This window comes from Tachypleus tridentatus, chromosome 1, assembly GCF_004210375.1.
Source record: "Tachypleus tridentatus isolate NWPU-2018 chromosome 1, ASM421037v1, whole genome shotgun sequence".
Classification (NCBI taxonomy): Eukaryota; Metazoa; Arthropoda; class Merostomata; order Xiphosura; family Limulidae; genus Tachypleus; species Tachypleus tridentatus.
The window spans coordinates 116,240,079-116,263,999 of NC_134825.1; the positions used below are offsets into that span (position 1 = coordinate 116,240,079).

At 37.1% G+C, this 23,921-nt stretch overlaps 1 protein-coding gene across 2 annotated transcripts in view; it reads left to right on the plus strand.

Annotated features, from left to right (window-relative positions):
* The window catches only part of LOC143222249 (irregular chiasm C-roughest protein-like), a 76,159-nt gene that overhangs the window by 20,979 nt on the left and 31,259 nt on the right, over positions 1-23,921 (plus strand). For both annotated transcript variants that reach the window (XM_076448489.1, XM_076448497.1), the window contains exons 2-4: positions 19,313-19,609; positions 20,161-20,496; positions 22,199-22,468. In XM_076448489.1, the coding sequence (XP_076304604.1) occupies positions 19,313-19,609; positions 20,161-20,496; positions 22,199-22,468 (903 nt within the window). The remainder of the gene's footprint in view (positions 1-19,312; positions 19,610-20,160; positions 20,497-22,198; positions 22,469-23,921) is intronic.

Here is a 23,921-nt window from a genome sequence, read left to right on the forward strand (position 1 = left end):
TAGGCTAAACTGATAGACAAATGAAATTTTCAAATTATATTCGCGCGTGTTTTAATTTCAAGGGTGATACATTAAACTAGTGATTAAGTCCACTTTTAGAATTCGTTCAAGTCCTGGAAATCTTTGATTCACTATAACTTAAGAACGTCAAAACAGTATATTTAGTTAGCTGTAGTAATTGTTAGGTTAATTTTTAGTTTGGTCTGAAATTAATTTTAAATTAATCAGATTAGTGTAGAAGTTTAAATCCAAACCTAAGGAACGTTATAAACATTGGTTGAAAACATAATGCTCAGTACCCTTAATATAACTGCACTCATCATTGCGTTCAAATTTATTTAAAGTTTCTAAACTGCTGTACTAGGGTCAATCCACTGTTACTCGAAAAAAACCTCATAAGAAGACTACAAAAAAACAACAACAACAACAAAAAACAGTTATTTAATGCTGTATCAAAATCTTATAAAATAGATTCTTTTAGGTCTGTGTAAGAATGGTAGCAAGATGGAAATTGTAGACACTATAAGAAACGTAAGGTATTCGAATGATAGCATTTATATTATAGTAATGAATTTAGATATTGTATCATCTAACTTAAATATTTCAAAGTTTAGATTTTTTTTTTCAAATTCTAAGATCTGATCTACCAAATGGCAGCTGACAAGGAATTTAAATAAACAAACTTAATATTTGAGTATCTATTTTCTGAATTTATTAGGTTTATGTTTTTGATAGAAGTGAAGACAACGCGTAGAACTTAGCATCAATCTTCCTTTTTTGAAACATGAATTTTCAGCAAAATACTTTTAATAGGCATCCTGTACAAAAGATTTGTAATGTACACTGAAAGCTTGTCAGATTTTGTGAATACACATAAATCATATCGTATAATATCTAATGATGTATCGATGTAAGCGTATCACGGCTTTACGATACGACGGTCGTATCGTGTCATTTATAAAAATGATTTGCACACGTCTATTAAAAAATTGATAATTTCGTGGTTTTATCAACTTATGAAAAACAAAACACATGAAAATACGAAAAGTTATAATTTGTACGAAAATACACGTAAAATACGCTTTTTTTTATTCGTTTACTTGTCTTTATAATATTATTACAACAACTACCAAAGAAGTAGACCCTTTATAAAGAACATACGTACGTGGAATTTCTTCCTCAGATTAAAATTTGACAATAAAAGAAAGTAAGTACTACAGGTGACGAAACAGCAGTTTCGTAGAGTTAAAAAATAAAAAATTATCATCTGATCGTGGAACGGCGGGGTACTTAAATGCCTGGCTTCCCTCTTCGTGGATTATTTATTTTTCTGATGGCGTCTCTGATTGCCATCTTCAAATAAAACCGATGATTCAGAGGTTCTAGGGGATCTTAAATGACCTGAGTAGTGACGAGTCACTTGATTCATTTGTTTATTTGTTTGTTTTTGAATTTCGCGCAAAGCTACACGAGGGCTATCTGCGCTAGCCGTCCCTAATTTTGGAGTGAAATACTAGAGGGAAGGCAGCTACTCATTACCACCCACCGCCAACTCTTGGGTTACTGTTTTACCAACGAATAGTAGGATTGACCGTACGTTATAACGCCCCCACAGCTGAAATGGCAAGCATGTTTGGTGCGACGGGGATGCGAACCCGCGACTCTCGGATTAGGAGTTGCACGCCTTAACCCACCTGGCCATGCCGGGCCTAATTCATTTGTCTAACTGCTGTAAACGCATGCGTATACTTTCTTTATGTCGATTCTTAAATTATTTCAATGTGATGTTAAAAACCGAATCTCTTGTGCATACATTATTAGACAGAAATATGTGCATTTCATATGTAAACCAATATACGTAAAAACATATCTCGGGTGCATAATATGTTCTTATCTAGAATAATGGAGCACATACTTAATGTAACAGTAAACTGTGTTTATATCCCTTCACATGTGAGTGTTGATTACTCTTACACTAGCGTTACTTAATTAATTTAACACTAAAACTGTGTTTATAACGCCTTAGATGTCTGTGATGTTTACTCTTACACCAGCGTTATTTAATTAATGTAACACTAAAACTGTGTTTATAACGCCTTACATGTCTGTGGTGTTTACTATTACACCAGCGTTACTTAATTAATGTAACACTAAAACTGTGTTTATAACGCCTTAGATGTCTGTGATGTTTACTCTTACACCAGCGTTATTTAATTAATATAACACTAAAACTGTGTTTATAACGCCTTAGATGTCTGTGATGTTTACTCTTACACCAGCGTTATTTAATTAATGTAACACTAAAACTGTGTTTATAACGCCTTACATGTCTGTGGTGTTTACTATTACACCAGCGTTACTTAATTAATGTAACACTAAAACTGTGTTTATAACGCCTTACATGTCTGTGGTGTTTACTATTACACCAGCGTTACTTAATTAATGTAACACTAAAATTGTGTTTATAACGCCTTACATGTCTCTTGTGTTCACTATTACACCAGCGTTACTTAATTAATGTAACACTAAAACTGTGTTTATATCGCCTTAGATGTCTATTGTGTTTTCTATCAAACCAGCGTTACTTAATTAATGTAACACTAAAACTGTGTTTATATCGCCTTAGATGTCTATTGTGTTTTCTATCAAACCAGCGTTACTTAATTAATGTAACATTAAAACTGTGTTTATAACGCCTTAGATGTCTGTGGTGTTTACTATTACACCAGCGTTACTTAATTAATGTAACACTAAAACTGTGTTTATTACGCCTTAGATGTCTGTGGTGTTGACTATTACACCAGCGTTACGTAATTAATGTAACACTAAAACTGTGTTTATTACACCTTAGATGTCTGCGGTGTTTACTAGTACACCAACTTTACCAAATTAATGTGTAGACATTCCAGTAAACCAAGCTGTTAAGGTCAAGTATCATACATTTTTAAATGAGGCATTTCATTCTGTGAACCTGAGAGTTTTTTAAAATGAAACAAAACCAGTTGTAACTCAAACCCACCTTCCAACTAAACTACGGTATCACCTTAGTTTATAATTAATTTACTGTTAGGAGCGAATTCAAAAAGAAATATTGGCTCATGTCAAACGATTTGTAAAGCTCAAGGTCCAATTGTTTTCACGACGGGTAATACGTCGAGCTATGCTCGATAGGTCCAAGGTTCGAGGCGCAATATGCTGCTGATTACAAGTTTCGTGATTTCAGCTTCATTAGTTTAAGACTGATCGCTATGCGGTAGGTGATTCTAGCTGTTTAGAGTGTCGTAAAATATTTGATCTATGTGTTACATAAGTTGTGGTATTTGTAGTTATAATTTTAGATTTTTTACATGCTGACAGGTTTGAATGAGTGATTACCATATTAGGCTCAGTGACGTTGCAAGGACGTGACGTTCCCTCTGTCCAAAAACACGTGTCTTACAGCTATGCACGGGAAAGAGTTTTCCACGGGTTTCTCTCTATCCAATAACGTTTCTAGCAGAAAAGCACACGCGAAATAATTATCTGTCCTTTATTATGCGATCTTTCTCTCAAATATTTTAAAGTGATAAATGGTATAAAAATTAAAATGTTCGAATTCAGTAAAGTTTTTTTCATTTACAATAGAACTCGAAGCTTCTCCTCTTTGCATTCTTTTCTGAATAAAGACAACAGTGGCTTTTTATAAAGTAAGTTTCGCCAACCAGTTCGTTCTCGATGGCCATAACCTCTAATCTTTCTTACAACATACAATATCGTAAGTGGTAATCACATGTAGTTTAGAAAGTGACCATTTACTGGAAATTGTCTCTGACGAATCAACAAGGAAAAGGCACGTGGTTCCACTATAATCTTCTGTTAGCACGTGAATCAACTATTTAGCATCGGTACCTTCTAGTTCACTTTTTGTTTCTCCCCCAGTGGCTCAACATTTAGTCTATGGACTTATAACCCTGAAAACCGAGTTTCAATGCTCGTGATAAGCAGAGCAAAGCTAGCCCATTGTGTAGCTTTGTATTTAATTCCCAACAAACAATAGAAAAGGTTTGAAGTTGTTTTTATCAAACATCGCGAAAGATTCATGACAAATTCATAACGAGGGTAAGTTATCGATTTAAAATAACAGTGACATAATTGGGCTTTTATCTTTAATTTTCATTTTTAACTGATAAACCTTCCAGTCTCTCTCTCTTTAAAAGGTGGCCTGGCATGGCCGAGCGCGATAAGGCATGCGCTTGTAATCTGAGAGTGGCGGGTTCGCATCCGAGTCGCGCTAAACATGCTCGCCCTCCCAGCCGTGGAGGCGTTATAATGTGACGGTCAATCCCACTTTTCGTTGATAAAAGAGTAGCCCAAGAGTTGGCGGTGGGTGGTGATGACTAGCTGCCTTCCCTCTAGTCTTACACTACTAAATTAGGGACGGCTAGCACAGATAGCCCTCGAGTAACTTTGTGCGAATTTAAAAAACAAACAAACTCTTTAAAAGGAAATTTTATCTACAATATTTTTAGAAAAATTGTAGTGAGTGTTTCTTCAGTACAACATTGTATTCCACTATTGTATATTGTTGTTCAATTGGTTTATTTTGAATTTTGCGTAAAACTACTCGAGGGCTATCTGCGCTAACCGTTCCTAATTTAGCATTGCAAGACTAGAGGGAAGTCAACTAATCATCACCACCCACCGCCAACTCTTGAGCTACTCTTTTACCAACGAATAATAGGATTAATCGTCACATTATAACGCATCCAAGGCTGAAAGGGCGAGCATATTTGGTGTGACGGGGATTCGAACCCGCAACCCTCGGATTACAAGCCGAGTGCCTTAACCATCAGGCTATGCCAGGGCCCTTGTGCTTAATTCTGTTCTTAGTTCGCAACAGTTAGTCTAAAGGCAAACAGCTCCAAGAAAAGAAGTGATACTGAAAGCGAAGATAAAAACCCGAAGGAATTATTGTTCTTAAAACTTCCAATTCTTAACTTTTATAGTTTCGTAAATTTTTTCTTCTTTATATAGAAAAGTTCGTGAGTTCTGTAAAGACTAGGACCTGCTCCCTGGGGCGTGTATTACGTGCGGGTAGTTCGTCTGTTCCTGCGCCACAGATCAAAGTGTTTTTTATTAAATAAAAGCTGTTGGAAGTGACACATACTCTACAATCTGCCAAAAGTTCTTAAAAAAGTGAAAGCCGATACTGTTCACGATGGGTTGCTATAAATTTTATTTGTCGTATAACGTGCTTTCTCTCTATAGCATCAGTACATTGGTAAACTATAGATTACACGTGGATGAAATTGAACCACAAATCCTGGGCTCCACACACACACGTATATATATATATATATATAGTTTTAATCGTTGAATTTTTTTTTTCAAAACGTGGTTTAGAAAATACAAAAGGAACTCCGAAACTGGTTTCCATCTTCTATTCGTTTCAGGACATTTTTCATACCGTGTAGATAATTTCATTTACTTTTTGATTACCTGGTGGTTTACTCAATTTAAAGACAATTTAAGGGCATGGCAGAAATAAAGCGAATTTAGTATTAATGTATGTGATGGCTAACACAGCGCTTTTTGCAACAAGGGAAAATAAATTCGTCAGAAATGTTTCCACATGATTAACTGCAGTACCTTATGAAATGTTTAAACTTTATGGAAAATTCTGAAAAGTTTGTATGTGTGTCCGATACATTTATTCCTTGCACTTAAATCTTTTTATGTCGAGCTTTCTGTAGATGCGAATCTAAATTGGATATCTTGTTTGTTTGTTTTGGAATTTCGCACAAAGCTACTCGAGGGCTATCTGTGCTAGCCGTCCCTAATTTAGCAGTGTAAGACTAGAGGGAAGGCAGCTAGTCATCACCACCCACCGCCAACTCTTGGGCTACTCTTTTACTAACGAATAGTGGGATTGACCGTCACATTATACACCCCCACGGCTGGGAGGGCGAGCATGTTTAGCGCGACGCGGGCGCGAACCCGCGACCCTCGGATTACGAGTCGCACGCCTTACGCGCTTGGCCATGCCAGGCAAATTGGATATCAGAAAATTTGTTTGTTTTTGAATTTCGCGCAAAGCTATACGAGGGCTATCTGCGCTAGCCGTCCCTAATTTAGCAGTGTAAGACTAGAGGGAAGGCAACTAGTCATCACCACCCACCGTCAACTCTTGGGCTACTCTTTTACCAACGAATCGTGGGACTGACCGTCACATTATAACGCCCCCACGGCTGAAAGGGCGAGCATGTTTGGTGCGACCGGGATTGGGACCCGCGACCCTCGGATTACGAGTCGAACGCCTCAACCTTACAGATATCTGAACGAGTTTTATAGGATCTGTTCCATATGCTGTCCTTGTAATTCGAAACAAATTGGAGACACTATTTCCACTGTCTTTGAACGCTTCGAAATATACTCGTGTCATTGTCAATGGTCTTACACTCTTCGAGAATTCTTTGTTTTAGATGTTATGTTTTCCCTGTTTCATCTTTATACACACTTGCCTGGAGCAGGCCCCAGAAAATAAATCCAACATGGGAGTCAAGTCCAGAGACCTTGAGTTCCTTTCCTGAGGACCACGTTTGCGAATCAGGGTTGGCAGATAATTTCCTCAGATTTTACCAAGTTAAATAAAAACGTATAACTAACCCTATTTTATTAAACTCTTGGTATTTCTTTCTCTTCATTGGTATACAATTTATCTCCACATTTTTCTTTAGAAATATAATACCAGTATTTCTCTGGTTCTAGAAGTTCTCACCATCCTCTATTGATACCTTCATACTGTTTTTTCCTCAATAATGTTAGGAAATTTCATGGCCAATGGGATAATCGAATGTGGCTGTCTTTGAGACACATTTTCTGTATCTAAAGCTTCAAATATCTGTAAATACGTGAACATACCAGTTTCACATAAAAATTCAATGTCTTAAGATGAAATTCTTTGAGTTTTTTTGTTTTGGAATTTGGAGGAATGTTCAAGAAAGATACTTCCCGTTTTTTCTCCATGATATATTTCACTTAAGTGAAGGTAAAAATGAAGGTTCATTGTTGTTAACCTTCGATATACCTGCATCTTTTAGTACTTCTGTTTCAGTAAAATTACCAAGGATACCTTTCATACTACTGTTGATGGAGGCACGTAGCCACTGAATTCTGAAGCTCTTAGCTTGAAACTCTAAATTTATTTTATTTACATATGGCAGAATAAAAGTTAGAAATGTAAAGTACATCTTTACAGTTGGATTCTGTAAACCTTCTAGTATTGTAGATGTTAAATTTATCCCATCTTCTAATGTCGCTGAAGTAAAAAATAAGACAAGTAGTGGCCACTAACCTGCTCAGTGCCGTAGACGAGATAACTCGTCCAAGCCGATCGATAACAGTGCCACGGACGAGTTAATTCGTTCTCAGTAATACCTAACTTCAACGCTAGATGTCAGCACCATACATGCATTTGACCTACTTACAAATTGTTTCACTTTCAATCCAAAATGGCGTCACGAAAAAGTTACAAAATGAAGAAGCACTAGAGTTTTATGTAGCAGCTGTAATACTTGGCAGTCAACAGGTTCATTCAGTAGTCTTTCTACCTTTTGCTGAAGTGATAACCATTGAGTACAGCTATGATGTAAAATCTTTTTAGGATCAGTCTGGATAAATTCCTGAAATTCTGCATATTCAGATAATCTCTTTAGGCTGTTTGACAAATATGAATAAATATTTCCAGTCAGTTCCTCTATGGAAGTTGGAACTTTAGAACATACATAGGATGCACATGAATGTATTGATGACATACACAACCTTGTACAAAGAGATATGGCACTTTATGCTTTAGAATACCACTTTTTAACTCATCATTACACTTCCATTATCACTTGCTTAGCCTATCAGATTTTCAAAAGGGATTCCATATTTCTCAAAAAAAATTACTATAGAAATGTAAATGCCTTGGCCAGTACAGCAATTAATTTCCAAAAGAGTTAAAACTTGTCAACTGTTTTTAATATAGCTGTCATAAACTCTAGTTATTAGAACAAGTTGTTTTTTTGTAGATACATCTGTACTCTCATCAATAATTAATGAAAATTTAATATTATTTGATTAAGCTATAAGAATTTTCAAGTATTCCTCACCAATAACATTACGAAAACAAGCTGTTCCATTTGTTCTTGGTCGTTTACTTCCTTTAGCAATTTTAAAATCAGGGCATCCATTAGATAAGAAGCCTGGAACATGATATAGTATTGAAATGGGGAGATTGTGTTCTGCCACAATCGAACACATTTCCAGTTCAGTAGAAGCCACTTGACACATTCTGTATGATGAAGTAGTAGGCCATAAAAAATCAGTTACTTTAGAAGTCTTTAATATTTGTTAAATGTTTTTCACTGCTTCTCAAGTATGGTAACACTCCCAGATAAGTCATAACTACATATTTTACAAAATGACTTATTTAAGTTTATCGAATTTTGACTAAAACAACAAAATTTAGGATTATTAAGCCATTTTTGGGGCAACTGACGTTTATGTTGGTAACTAGGCTTACGTAGGCCTACTTTCTTACATAGTCTTTCCACTAAATCACTAACGGTATTGCTCCTTCTCTCAGCCATTATGATTTGTGTGTTAAATTAAATGTAAATTTAACAATACATTACACTGTAAACTAGTACTGACACCTACTAGATAAACAATACATTACACTGTAAACTATTACTGACACCTACAAGTTAAACAATACATTACACTGTAAACTAGCACTGACACCTCCTAGTTAAAAAATACATAACACTGTAAACTAGTACTGACACCTACTAGTTAAACAATATATTACACTGTAAACTAGTACTGACACCTACTAGTTAAACAATACATTACACTGTAAACTAGTACTGACACCTATAGTTAAACAATACATTAAAGAGCCTCCGATGGATTATTATTGTCTGAAATTATCTTGCGCCTGCGCAATGATGAGCCCTTATAAAGCATTATCACAAGACCAAATTTTACGTAAAGCAGAGCAATACATTTGGAAATCTTTTAACGGCCATGCAACAGATAAATTTACCAAATTTCATGAAGGTTGTATCAAATTTACCAAACAGAGCCAAATATACCAAATTCGGCAACTTTGCTGCGAATCCAATGTATTGGAAAGGTGTTAATAAACCAGACTTTGAAATTAATATAAAGTCCAAATCATCTGTGATTCCAAACTTTTCGAACATTCTGTATTTAAAAGATGTAAAAAAACACACACACGATAATACTCAAAAAGATATTTCAATGAAAACGATATTTTTTAAAGATTAGACAAACACTAATATCTGGACTGTAAAAAAATTACATGTGTAACCTATGATGGTAGAAAAGGGGCAGAAACTTATATAACTGGGATTAACAGTACAGCGACTTAGTAGGTTAGACTTCAGATTGTTGTCCCTGTATACAGCGGCTTAGTAGCTTAGACTTCAGATTGTTGTCCCTGTATAGAGCGGCTTAGTAACTTATACATCAGATTGTTGTCCCTGTATATAGCGGCTTAGTAGCTTAGACTTCAGATTGTTGTCCCTGTATATAGCGGCTTAGTAACTTATACATCAGATTGTTGTCCCTGTATATAGCGGCTTAATAACTTATACATCAGATTGTTGTCCCTGTATATAACGGCTTAATAACTTATACATCAGATTGTTGTCCCTGTATATAGCGGCTTAGTAACTTATACATCAAATTGTTGTCCCTGTATAAAGCGGCTTAATAACTTATACATCAGATTGTTGTCCCTGTATATAGCGGCTTAGTAACTTATACATCAGATTGTTGTCCCTGTATATAGCGGCTTAGTAGCTTAGACTTCATTCAGACTGTTGTGCCTATATACATGATGTAGTGTTACATATTCCATATTGTTGTGCCTATATACAGTGATGTGGTGTTACAGATTCCATATTGTTGTGCCTATATACAGTGATGTGGTGTTACAGATTCCATATTGTTGTGCCTATATACAGTGATGTGGTGTTACAGATTCCATATTGTTGTGCCTATATACAGTGATGTAGTGTTACAGATTCCATATTGTTGTGCCTATAAACGGTGATGTAGTGTTACAGATTCCATATTGTTGTGCCTATATACAGTGATGTGGTGTTACATATTCCATATTGTTGTGCCTATATACAGTGATGTGGTGTTTCAGACTCCACATTGTTGTACCTCTGTACAGTTATGTGGTGTTTCAGACTCCAGATTGTTGTACCTCTGTACAGTGATGTGGTGTTACAGAATCCAGATTGTGGTACCTATATACAGAGATGTTATGTTACAGATTTCATATTGTTGTGCCTATACACAGTGTTGTAGTGTTTCAGACTTCAGATTGTTGCACCTCTGTACAGTCATGTGGTGTTACAGAATCCAGATTGTGGTACCTATATACAGTGATGTGGTGTTTCAGACTCCAAATTGTTGTACTTCCATACACTGACAGCACTGTTATGTTCTATACAGAGATGTGGCAGTCTTATAGACATAAACAGTAATGTGTTGAACTTGGATTCTGTCAACATATCCTTAAATACGGGTTTTCTTTCGTGAACTAACTCAAGAATGAAGGAACACTGGGTTAAGATATCCATTTGGCTGGTAGAATGTGTATAAGATGAAATATCTAACAGATATCTAGTAAACAAGATGAATGTTGGTAAGGTTAACTCCCGTCAATATCAAGATAATATCTAACAGATATCTAGTAAACAAGATGAATGTTTGTAAGGTTAACTCCCGTCAATATCAAGATAATATCTAACAGATATCTGGTAAACAAGATGAATGTTTGTAAGGTTAACTCCCGTCAATATCAAGATAATATCTAACAGATATCTAGTAAACAAGATGAATGTTTGTAAGGTTAACTCCCGTCAATATCAAGATAATATCTAACAGATATCTAGTAAACAAGATGAATGTTTGTAAGGTTAACTCCCGTCAATATCAAGATAATATCTAACAGATATCTAGTAAACAAGATGAATGTTTGTAAGGTTAACTCCCGTCAATATCAAGATAATATCTAACAGGTATCTAGTAAGCAAGATGAATGTTTGTAAGGTTAACTCCCGTCAATATCAAGATGTATTGAAGAACTACTAACGTGGTCCATGAATAACCTTTATACTCTTGATGTTACATTTATATTATGATTAATAAACGAAACGTTGAACATACGTTCGTGAGACAGGTATTTTGGTGTCGTTGTTGTTTTGAATTAAGCAAAAGGATACACAATGGGCTACCTGTGCTCTGCCCACCACGGGTATTGAAACTCCATACTCCGTGTGGTTCTTGAAAGTATCACGTGACAGACATTTGACTTTTTTTTTCTTTCTTTACAGCTATTAAAACTGAAACTAAGTGGTTGGCTCAGTGGTGTTAACGTCTTGAATAGAAGCTAGTTAGAACAGACAATAGCGTGACGAAAGTTTTAAAACTTAACAAACACAAGCGTCACGAGACATGAAATAATTCAGAGAGCGAACGTTAGGTAGTGTTGAGATTCCTTTGTCTGATACAGTCGATTCGATCGTGCTAGAACACGTTGTTTAAGGAGATGAATGCCCGAAGACAAGAGAAGACCATTAGATTTCTTCTCATCAGTTACTTCTTTAGCGGGATTATTGAAGCCTTCCAGTAATGATAACGGCTAATTAGAAGACCAGCTTTTCCCGGGAAACCTTCCTGTTCTCCCTACATTCGATTCCATCTATTTAGTTTTTGCTAGTGTTGAACATGGCATGTAGGGTGTATTTCTTTCCATTCCTGGACGAACTTTGTTTCCAGGGGCGATGTTAATACTGGGAGACTGAAAAAGACACAGTTCTAGCGCAGTCTGAAGATCTGCGAAAAAAAAAACCCAGAAAAAAGTATGCGGTTCCATGAAAACATGTTGTGACAAACTAGGTTTATTATAAGACTATTTCATGTATAACTCAATAGCGATTGCTGCGGGTGAAATAATATTAAAAGTGCTTAACTTCCAAAATAAAACGTGTCCGCATTACAAAGATAATAAACAATAAATATTTATTTAAAAAAAAAAACACCAAAGAAAGAACCATCTTAGATCAATAGATGGGGATTTTATCTACTGGATTTCGCGCAAAGATATTCCTTACGTTAGCTGTCTATACCTATAGAAACTTGTAACTAGTCAAAACCAGACACCACTGTGATGCTCTTTAACAATCAATGGTGAGATTTATCGTTACATTATAACGCTCCCACAAATGAAAGGATGAGTATTTCTAGTGACGGGTTTTGATCCCGCGACCCTCAGATTTAACTGCTAGACTAATGGAGATATTGAAACCGGAATACTGTACCTTAGTATTCTAGTAATAACGATAACTGTATCAAATATATGTTAAAACATGAAGAAATGTATTGTTTATGGGAAGTGTCTCAACAATACTCTCTAGTAATGATGGTTTGCAAGTTAGGTGTAAACTAATGGAAGTAAATTACAATGAGTAGACGTGATACATCACAGAAGTAACTGTAGAGTTGTAAGTAGACGTGATACATCACAGATGTAACTGTAGAGTTGTAAGTAGACGTGATACATCACAAAAGTAACTGTAGAGTTGTAAGAAGACGTGATGTATCACAGAAGTAACTGTAGAGTTGTAAGAAGACGTGATATATCACAGAAGTAACTGTAGAGTTGTAAGAAGACGTGATACATCACAGAAGTAACTGTAGAGTTGTAAGTAGACGTGATACATCACAGATGTAACTGTAGAGTTGTAAGAAGACGTGATACATCACAGAAGTAACTGTAGAGTTGTAAGAAGACGTGATACATCACAGAAGTAACTGTAGAGTTGTAAGAAGACGTGATACATCACAGAAGTAACTGTAGAGTTGTAAGTAGACGTGATACATCACAGATGTAACTGTAGAGTTGTAAGAAGACGTGATGTATCACAGAAGTAACTGTAGAATTGTAAGAAGACGTGATATATCACAGAAGTAACTGTATTGTTGTAAGAAGACGTGATACATCACAGAAGTAACTGTAGAGTTGTAAGTAGACGTGATACATCACAGAAGTAACTGTAGAGTTGTAGGTAGACGTGATACATCACAGAAGTAACTGTAGAGTTGTAAGTAGACGTGATATATTACAGAAGTAATTGTAGAGTTGGAATATGTTGCTTTACAAATTCGTTTCTGTTGAATTATAACTGTTATATGAGCTTCTGTATGGATTGATACACAGACAATTAACTTAGTGTACGCCCGGCATGGCCAGGGGGGTTAAGGCGTTCGACTCGTAATCTGAGGGTCGCGGATTCGAATCCCGGTCGCATCAAATGCGCTCGCACTTTCAGCCGTGAGGGTGTTATAATGTACAGTCAATCCCAATATTCGTTGGGAAAAGAGTAGCCCAAGAGTTGGCGGTGGGTGGTGACGACTAGCTGCCTTCTCTTTAGTTTTATACTGCCAAGTTAAGGATGGCTAGCGCAGATAGCCCTCGTGTAGTTTTGGGTGAAATTAAAAAAAACAAACAAAACAAACAAAGTCTCTGATTGGTTTCATTATTTAAAGTACAGTCCGTTTCAGCTAAACTGTAATATTAGAACATAACACTTCCACACACAAATTAATAATTCTGAAGTTCCACCGAATAAAAAACAACAATAACACTGCACAACAAAGTTTTTGCTTCTTGAACACTGTTAGGTGTTCCTTATAGATTTTTGGCTGCTGATCACGAAAATCACATCCACATTTGCCCATCACGTACCGTTTCATCGAAATCTTCAGTTTTGTCATGTTTTTTCTTATATTTGTGTCCAAAAATTTTCGTTTCTGTAAGAGACCTATGAACAATGTTTTGTGCAGTCTGGGCATGTCCAGGCATGAAATCAGGCCAGGTTGGAAGCTGTTCTGTGGAGGTATGCAGCCCGGGCATGCCTGGACATGCCGGAGCCAGCTTGACACTGTCTCAGCAGGCTATAAAAGTGGCTTGCATACACAGATGCTTCTCATTGGTTTAATACAGACTTTATAGTGTGTACATATTGTTTCAGAATATAGCATTGCCTCAGTAGTACTGTAACAAGTAAGTTAGATGTTATAGACGTTTTACAGGACGATTGGTGTCGGTCAATATGTCTCGTTAATGTCGTAACAGCCGCGATACATTCTGCTATACTTGTGGCGAGTATACGCTTGTTCATCAGAGACGCTCAATGACTGCTCTTGTGGAGAAAGCATATCATCTGTACTTCGGCTGTAAAATTGGTGATTAAGACCAGGAATGGGCGCCTCACATTTGTTGTGCGGCATGTTCTGTCTGTCCGAGAGTTTGGCTCAGAGGCACACGAAAGACAATGCCGTTTGCTGTCCCGATGATATGGCGAGAACAGAAAGACCATGTGACGGACTGTTACTTCTGTTTGACTAATGTGTCTGGTTTCTCTGCCAAAAACAAGAAGTCAATTGAATACCCTAATCTGCCTTCAGCAATGAGACCCCTGCCACATAATGACAGTCTTCCAATTCCGAAACCACCAGAGGAATGGACCTTAGACGAACCAGATGAAGAAACTGCAATGCAGGGAACTGACATTGATCCAGATTTTGAACCATGCTCCTCAGGTGATCCACATCTCATAACACAGTCAGAATTAAACGATCTGGTCAGAGATTTGGGTCTGTCAAAAGCAAAAGCCGAATTGCTGGGTTCGAGACTGCAGGAATGGTGTTTGCTGTCAACAGGTACGAAAATTTCTGTTTTTCGAAGCCGCCAAGATGATATAACCAAATTCTTTGCACAAGTTGACAGTCTCTGTTTCTGTGTTGACATCGAAAGATTGTTCTGTGCTCTGTGTTGTGACCATGACCCGCAATAGTAGTGTCTCTTTATTGAATCATCAGTGTTAAGCCTCAAAGCTGTTCTGTTACACAATGACAACGTTCACCCTTCAATACTTGTTGGCTATGCATCACACATGAAAGAAACCTGTGAGAACATGGAAATGTTGCTGAAGCACATCCAGTACAGTAAGTACAACTGGAATATCTGTGGAGATCTGCCTCCTCTTCACATAAAATTGGGACTTATGAAGAATTTCGTGAAAGCAATGAACAAAGATGGCGAAGGTTTTCGTTATTTAAGACAGATGTTCCCAAGAATAATTGAGGTCAAGATCAAAGAGGGCATTTTCGTTGGCCCTCAGATCAGACATGTTATGAGTGACAAGCGGTTAGAAGATTTGTTAGTTGGGCTGGAAGAGATTCCCTGGAAAGCCTTCAAAGACGTTGTTGAGAATTTTCTTGGCAATTACAGAGCCCCACATTATATTCAGCTGGTAGACAAACTTCTCAAAGCATACAAAACAATGAAGTGCAACATGTCACTCAAGATTCATTTCCTCCACTCACACTTGGACTTCTTCCCCGCAAATCTCGGTGCTGTCAGTGACTGACACTGTGAAAGGTTTCACAAGGACATTGCTACAATGGAAAAACGATATCAGGACAACTGTACTCCGTCAATGCTTGCTGACTACTGTTGGACAGTGCAACGTGATGCACCGAACATTGAATACAAACGAAAATCAGGAGCAAAACACTTTTAATTATGTTTAACTTAATAGCGTATTAGAAACAGAAACGCAATTAAATACGTTATTGCCGATAAACAGTTAACTCTCTATTTCTCAGAGTTTCTACGTGATGAAGCAAAACCAAAACTATATTTGTGCATACCCACCAGGTACCTGTCACAATCAGCAAAAACTTTTCAGGAAGCAAAACTTTAAAAAAAAATTGTAGTGCAGTGTAATTTAAACTAATATCGAAAACTAGGTTTTTCAATTCTATGAGAGGCTTGGGTTTCCTTTCACTTTCTTTTTAAAAGAGGGCGAATATGAAAGTAACCATTCTCTCCTGTCATTGTTTGGAAAGATATTTTCGTGCTGTGTCCAGTTTTAGTTCCCTGGAGGGTGATGACAGAACGCGCCAACCTCTTAAGGTGAAGATTCTTTGTAGTAGTAATGAATTATACTTGAATATTTTACTGAAATCGGCAACAGAAATCTAACTTTCCTTAAGTGACCCTGGGGATTTCTTTTTGATCTTTTTTCTAACTTCACCGGAGACTCGACATCAAACTGTAAAACACGACGTAACGCGAAACTGCTGTATTATCTTTATAGCCTGAGAAGGCCCGGCATGGCCAAGCGTGTTAAAGCGTTCGACTCGTAATCCGAAGGTCGCGGGTTCGAATCCCGGTCGCACCAAACGCGCTCGCACTTTCAGCCGTGGGGACGTTATAATGTGACGGTCAATCCCACTATTAGTTGGTAAAAGAGTAGCCCAAGATTTGGCGGTGGATGGTGATGACTAGCTGCCTTCCCTCTAATCTTACATTGCTAAATTAGGGACGGCTAGCGCAGGTAGCCCTCGTGTAGCTTTGCGCGAAATTCAAAACACAAAGAAACCAATAGTCTGATAAAAAGAAAGGCCGGCTCTTCCTGATAACCTGAGAAATGTAGTTCCATATCACGCTCATGAATCCGCTCAGATCTCGACAAATCGCAGTGTCTTATCAGGGTCTTAGATCTAACGATTTTTGAGATCCCTTTGTTTACATTTATCGCGCTTTTGGAGACTCTTATCGTGTGGTAAACCGATGACGTCAACACAGCAGTGACGAAATAGAGAGATGTATTGTTGCTCAATGTTCTCATTTTGGTTTCTTAATTCAACAAAAATATCAGAGATTTTTGTCTCCATTGTCTAATAATTTCGCGACTTCATTACGTTTTTTTTATCGTGCGTTGGATTTGCTTTGTTCTGACATTTGCGCAAAGCGATTGGAGGCTCATCTGCGTTAAGCCGTCCCCAACTCGACAGTGATAGACTAGATGGTGGGTCACTCACCGCCAACTCCTGGGTCACTATTTTATCAACGAATAATGGGATTGACCATCACATTGAAAGGCAGTTGAAATGGCGAGGATATTCGGTGACAGGATCAGAGCCTGCGACTCACAGATTGCTGGTCGAACTCATTAAATGAAGCCACCAGTATTTCAAAAGTATCTTCCACATCAAACTTATACTGATGCTAATAAGAATTGGCAAAGTTACTACTTTATATCGTTATTTCAAGTATTTTTTTATCATCCAGAACTTGAGAGAAAATACGTTTAATTGGAAATGCAGATCTCGTGAACCTTTCATTGGTTTGTTATTCACGCGTTTCGAAGAATGAATCTTGAACGCCAATACATTGATGTTAAAACACTGATATATAGTGCAATGGTTTGATGTATATAAAGTTAGGTGATTCAAAGATCCAAGGTTCGAGAAGTGATGCCACTGAATATGCTCCGCACTGTAAACTGTGGGCGCGTTACAAATGGAACAGTCGTTTACGCTATTCCATTAACAAAACCAGATGAAGTTTTTATGATGGCGTGTGTTGTCCGTTGACTGCCTTCACTCTAGTCATTAGCTCAATATTACAGTCGGATACCCCCGAACTTTAGGAATTTCTGAGATGAACAAAAGTTACCGTCCATCTTTTAAACTTCAGTTTCTTCATTCTTTTACCTAAAGACACCGTCATACATTTAATAAAACTATTAGAAGTCCACAGACTATTTCTCCATTCCCTGACGTCATCCTGATGTTTTTGAGGAGTTATTTTGTTTAAAATGATCTGAAAAACTCCAGTATAATTTAGTGACTTGTATGTGTAACGTGTGGGTAAGAGATGTACACTCACTGTTTTTTTTGCTTTGCTGTAATATAAAGTACCGGATGTTAACGCCAGTAAATTATCCAAGTTATGTGTTGATAAAACTGAATATGATAATGTTTTACGTTAAGCTTTATATAACTAACCTATAATATTTCATGTTAAAGCCCTGATAAGCAGATGTGATTATATGTAATTCTTTTGTCACAGTTCATATTGAGGATATAAACGTCCATATATATATAACGTGGCCCGGCATGGCCAAGAGTGTTGAGGGTCGCGGGTTCGCATCCCCGTCGTGCCAAACATGCTCGCCCTTTCAGCCGTGGGTGCGTTATAATGTTACGGTCAATCCCACTATTCGTTGGTAAAAGAGTAGCCCAAGAGTTGGCTGTGGGTGGTGATGACTAGCTGCCTTCCCTCTAGTCTTACACTGCTAAATTAAGGATGGCTAGCACAGATAGCCCTCAAGTAGCTTCGTGCGAAGTTCAAAAACAAAGAAACAAACAAATATATAACGTACATATGTATTCTAATTTAGAATTTATAAATGGTATAGGGACTTGAAACACGTTTACAATGAAATACTTAACGTTTACTGGTAATAAGATAACTTGAGGACATTCTTGTCATATAATGAATCAGGTATTTTCTTTTCGTACTTAGACCAAGTTTAACTGTGTTCATTTTTATCGTGTTGAATCAGACATTAAAAACTAAGTAAGTTTGTTTCCAAGCCAAAATTTAGCCTGAAAACATTGTTTCATCAAACCTGCACACAACTAAAGCTTGGGTATATATAAGTTGTATCGTATTCTAAGCCCGACATGGCCAGGTGGGTTAAGGTGTTCGATTCGTAATCGGAAGGTCGCGGGTTCGAATCCTGGTCGGCCTTTCAGCCGTAGGGGGCGTTATAATGTGAGGGTCAATCCAACTATTCGTTGGCAAAATAGTAGCTCAAGAGTTGGCGGTGGGTGGTGATGACTAGCTGCCTTCCCTCTAGTCTTACACTGCTAAATTAGGGACGGCTAACGCAGATAGCCCTTGTGTAGCTTCGCGCGAAATTAAAACCACACCAAACAACGGTAGACCCCAGTCGATAAAACGCCTGTATCCCCTTGTATAGCTTTGCGCTAAAAGAAATTTTAAAAACCTAAAAATTATTTGTTTGTTTGTTTTTGAATTTCGCACAAAGCTACTCGAGGGCTATCTGTGCTAGCCGTCCATAATTTAGCAGTGTAAGACTAGAGGGAAGGCAGCTAGTCATCACCACCCACCGCCAACTCTTGGGCTACTCTTTTACCAAGAATAGTGGGATTGACCGACACATTATAACGCCCCCACGGCTGAAAGGGCGAGTATATTTGGCGCGACGGGGATGCGACCCTCAGATTACGAGTCGCACGCTTGACCATGCTGGGCCTGAACCTAAAAATAGAAAATTTACGAAATATTTCGAAACTTCGGCTGTGTTGATGAAATCTCATAAAATATCATATTTTAAGTTACATATTATTATTATTATTACAGCTTCAAAACAAATAGGAAAAGGTTTGAAGAAAACAGTGCAAGCAGGAGCAACAGTCAGTCTCCCATGCGAATTAGAGACACCTGGCGGATCAGTTCAGTGGCTACAAAACGGCCAGCCAGTGGTCCTGGAAGCCATAACTGCCAATCGTAGATTCTGGAACGTAACTCGTAACGGAATTGTAGTTCTTACAATTCAGGATGTCGCTACCACTGACGAGGGTCTGTGGGGGTGTGGCAGAGTTAGAAATGATGGTTCAGTTGGAAGTAAAGTCGAAATAATGGAACTTACGGTGCTGAGTAGGTTTCAAAAATAATATAAGTGTTAACAGATTTAAATCGTTTGTAATTATGTTGTTGTTACTGCGTTTTGTTTAGAACCGAAAAGTCGGTTTTTTCATGCACTAAGTGATTTCTTTTTATAACAAGTCAAATAAATTTAATAATGTTCTACACTACAATCAACTTTTGCTGTTTTCCAGTAAGTAGTATGCTAATAATTTGTGATGACGTTACTCACTCATAATGTTGAACGTGTTTCATTTTCTATCAGTTTTAGATGTGTTAACATCGTTACCAGCAGAGCTGACAATTAGTGTTTAATTAAAGTCTTTCTTGTGTCTTTATAGAGCCTGAGAATCACAAAACTTTAATAACAGACACGTTGTAAGACGTGGTTGGTGTTTTAGTAAAAGTCAAAGATTTGACTGAGTCCATGTTTTTACAGTACAGTATTAACAAGAAGCTACAACATAATTTTGGATAAGGTTCTATAATTTACTTTTGTTCTCTGTATATTATGTAAAGGGAAAGAATAGATCTGTGTTCATACTTCGGATTCTTCGTTCCAGATCCACCAGTGGAGCCTTACATACAACTTGAAGACAAAAGACTTCCTCAAGGCGCAGTAGTCACTCTACAAGAGTGGCAGTTGCTGCTAATCAAATGTGTGGCTGAAAATTCATCTATTCCTGTTCGACGAATACAGTGGTTCTTGGAAACAACAAACGTCTCTTCCAGTGGGGAGCTTTTCACAGAATATCTACCGGGAAACAAAACGTATCGAAGCTGGAGTTTGTTGTCCCTCAACATTACGAGAGCATTCAACAAGAAAGAACTGGTCTCCTTTGTCTTTCACGAGGCATGGATACAACCAGTTACAGCCAGTGTATCGTTGAACGTTTTGTGTAAGTAGTCATGGCGAATCATAAATCTTTCTCTAGAGGAACCTGTTGAAAACCAAAACATTAAAATACGAAATTCCAACAAGACATCTTACAACGAGGAATGGTCTTACTATCCTCTTCTTAGATCGGGAATTCTTAAGCACACCTGAAGATGTCAGCTATTAGCTATTAACTCTTTTACTGCACTCAACCATTGTCCAATCGCTGATATAAATATGTACATAATGGTCAACATAGTGGAGCATTAAACTGTTCAGTGCCGTAGACGAGATAACTCGTCCAAGCCGATCGGTAACACAGTGCCACGGACAAGTTAATACGTTCTCAGTAATACCTAACTTCAACGCTAGATGTCAGCACCATACATGCATTTGACCTACTTACAAATTGTTTCACTTTCGATCTAAAATGGCGTCACGAAACAAGTTACAAAATAAAGAAGCATTAGAGTTGTATTGTAGCAGCTGAAATACTTGGCAGTCAACAGGTTAATATCAAAATAGTAAAGAAGAATGGTAACGCTGAACTTTACAGATATTGTTTTTATAATTTGACCTTTAAGTGGGGTCATTCGTAATGAACCCAAGTCAAACATTTCTTTTATTTTCTCTAAATTTTAGTCGATGAACCGTGCCAATAATTATTCATTTTTCTGAGGTTATTGACTAAAAAAAACGTTGTTTCTAGGTATCGTTTTTAGATTAATAGAACTTGGAAAAAAATTTAATTACAAAAACACTTCTCACTTCTCTTACGGAGATGTTTAACAAAAAACTCTGCTATTAGCAGTGACTTTAAATTTTTTCAGGTAATAATGAATATATTTTTTTTGTTTCCAGTACTTATCGTGGCCCTAATGAGCAAACGTGAAATGTAGTTTTATCTTTCATTTGATAATGAGTAGTTGGTTTAACCAGTGATATTAAAAACACATATCTTTATATCGAATTATGTTACTTTGCATTTTTACTAACAAATCAAGAAAACAAAAAAAATATTTTGTATCATCCAGAGGGCTCGTATGGATATTAAAAACTTTAATTAAAATAAAGCACAAAACAACGTTTCGATCTTCTTAGGTCATCTTCAGGCCGAAACGACGTTCTGTACCTTATGTTTATTAAAGTGCTAATGCCCCTACCAACCGTCTTGAGAATATATTTTTACTTCAAGCGAGTTTCGGGCCCGGCATGACCAGTTGGGTCCTGGGGGTCGCGGGTTCGCATCCCCGTCGCACCAAACATACTCGCCTTTTCAGCCGTGGGGGCGTTATAATGTGACGGTCATTCCCACTATTCGTAGGTAAGAGAGTAGCCCAAGATTTGGCGGTGGGTGGTGATGACTAGCTGCCTTCCCTCTAGTCTTACACTGCTAAATTAGGGACGGCTAGCGCAGATAGTCTTCGAGTAGCTTTGCTCGAAATTTAAAAAACAACAACAAACGAAACAAACAAATCAAGTGAGTTTCTCATCATCACGAAAGGAACATTCGTGGGATATTGTTACGTAGTTGATAAAGCACTGTTTATAATTCCAATGCCACAGTAAATCGATGGTAGCATTTAAAGTTGTTGTTTTTAATTTTATTCATTCAGAACTTTTAATGTAGTGTTGTTTAAGATGTTACAGTTGTTATTCAAAGTTAACTGTTCTGTAGTCAATGTAATACCTCCATTTTTACAAAAAATATTGACTCTTTCTAGATGGTCCCACGTTTTCGATAAGCAGAGAACCAGGTTTTGGAATTCCTATCGTCGAGAGTATGGCTGTGTCTTTAAAGTGTGATGTCGAAGCCAACCCCCTGAGCGACCCCTTGTGGCAGAAGGATCAAAGTCCTCTTCCTTTCGATGTTTCTTCAGGGGGGTATCTCAATTTTACTTCAATTTCCAGAAAAGATGCTGGCTGGTATAAATGTACCACTAAACATCTATTTGGTTTCTTTACTTCGTTCGGCTATTTTCTCAACGTTCGATGTAAGTACAAAATTCCGATCAGACCGTTTTGATTAAAGAAGATAAAGACAGTGCATTTAAAAATAATGTTATCCACTTCATTAAAGTAGATAATAAATTATGTTAACGTAATTTTTAGACACCTTATGTCCACCGCTGGTACAACTGTAAGTCTACGGACTTACAACCCTAAAATCAGGGGTTCGATTAACCTCAGTGGATTCAGCAGATAGCCCAATATGACTTTGCTCTAAGAAAACACGCATGTATGTTATATAATAACATCTATTTATATTTTTAACATGTATTTATATCCATGTTAGACTAAACTTCTAATTTAAATAAGGTTGTGAAAACCCCTTGTGAATTTAAATGACCCGTTATTTCCACAAACACATTTTGGTTTATCGACCAAATCGCTAAAACTGACAGAGTGATTTTATTCACATCAGTATTATTAACTGTGGATTTACAACCTCAAAACCAGGGGTTCAATTCCCCTCGGTGGACTCAGCAGACAACCCGATGTAGCTTTGCTACAAGAAAATCTGTACGTTTAAACTTAACAAGGAAATAAAAAAGCATTGTTTTAAAATTGTTATTGTAGGAGGGTCACTTAGTTTCAGGGGTAATTTTACAGGCTTACAACGCTAAAACCCACGATTTAATTTTTTTAGATGAACAGATCGCAAATAGCCCGATGTATTGCTTTGCGTTAAGACGAACAGCAGGTAAGTTTAAAATAACACGTGGGAAATATTGAATTAACTGGTATTTAAATTGTTTCGTTTTTCTAAACAGCTAAGCCTATTTACGTATATTCTGTAAAAATTGAAGCTACACGCGCTGGGATTTTATGTTTCTTGTTGCTGTTTTCAAATACTTTCAGCTAATTAGTTTCGCGCGAAAGGAAGAAAATAAATGATTGGTTGCACGTAAATGATGAGTTTTAAACGCACTGCACGTGATCTTTGGAAATAACATCACAAAATTATTCAAGCCAAATCTTGAATGTTATTGAAACAAAAAATGGTGCATAGTTTTAAACCGCCTATTAAACATATTATGTAGATTCTCACAAGGCAAAGTTTTCAATGAAGTATTACATATTTTATAACAAATTTAGTTCACGATACTGTTAAACTCGAAAGATTCAGACTTCGTTCACTTCATTTGGCTTTCGTAACACAAAGAGCACGGTTTAGAAACTCCTTTTGAAACTTAAAACAGACGTGATGGCTTATGGAATCCTCTTAAAGCTATTACACACGATTTTTTTTAATTCTCAGCTGTCTTTATTTTGACGTGAACAGAATTTGAACAGAAAGGAAAGAAGAAAAGATATTTGACGTTACATGGTTTGTGGTCAAGTAATCAGTTCAAGTCCATCATTCTTCCGATTGAGGAAACGTTAAATTAATTATGTAGATTCGTAGCCTCTACAAATTATCCACGTGATTTGCGCCAACATGAT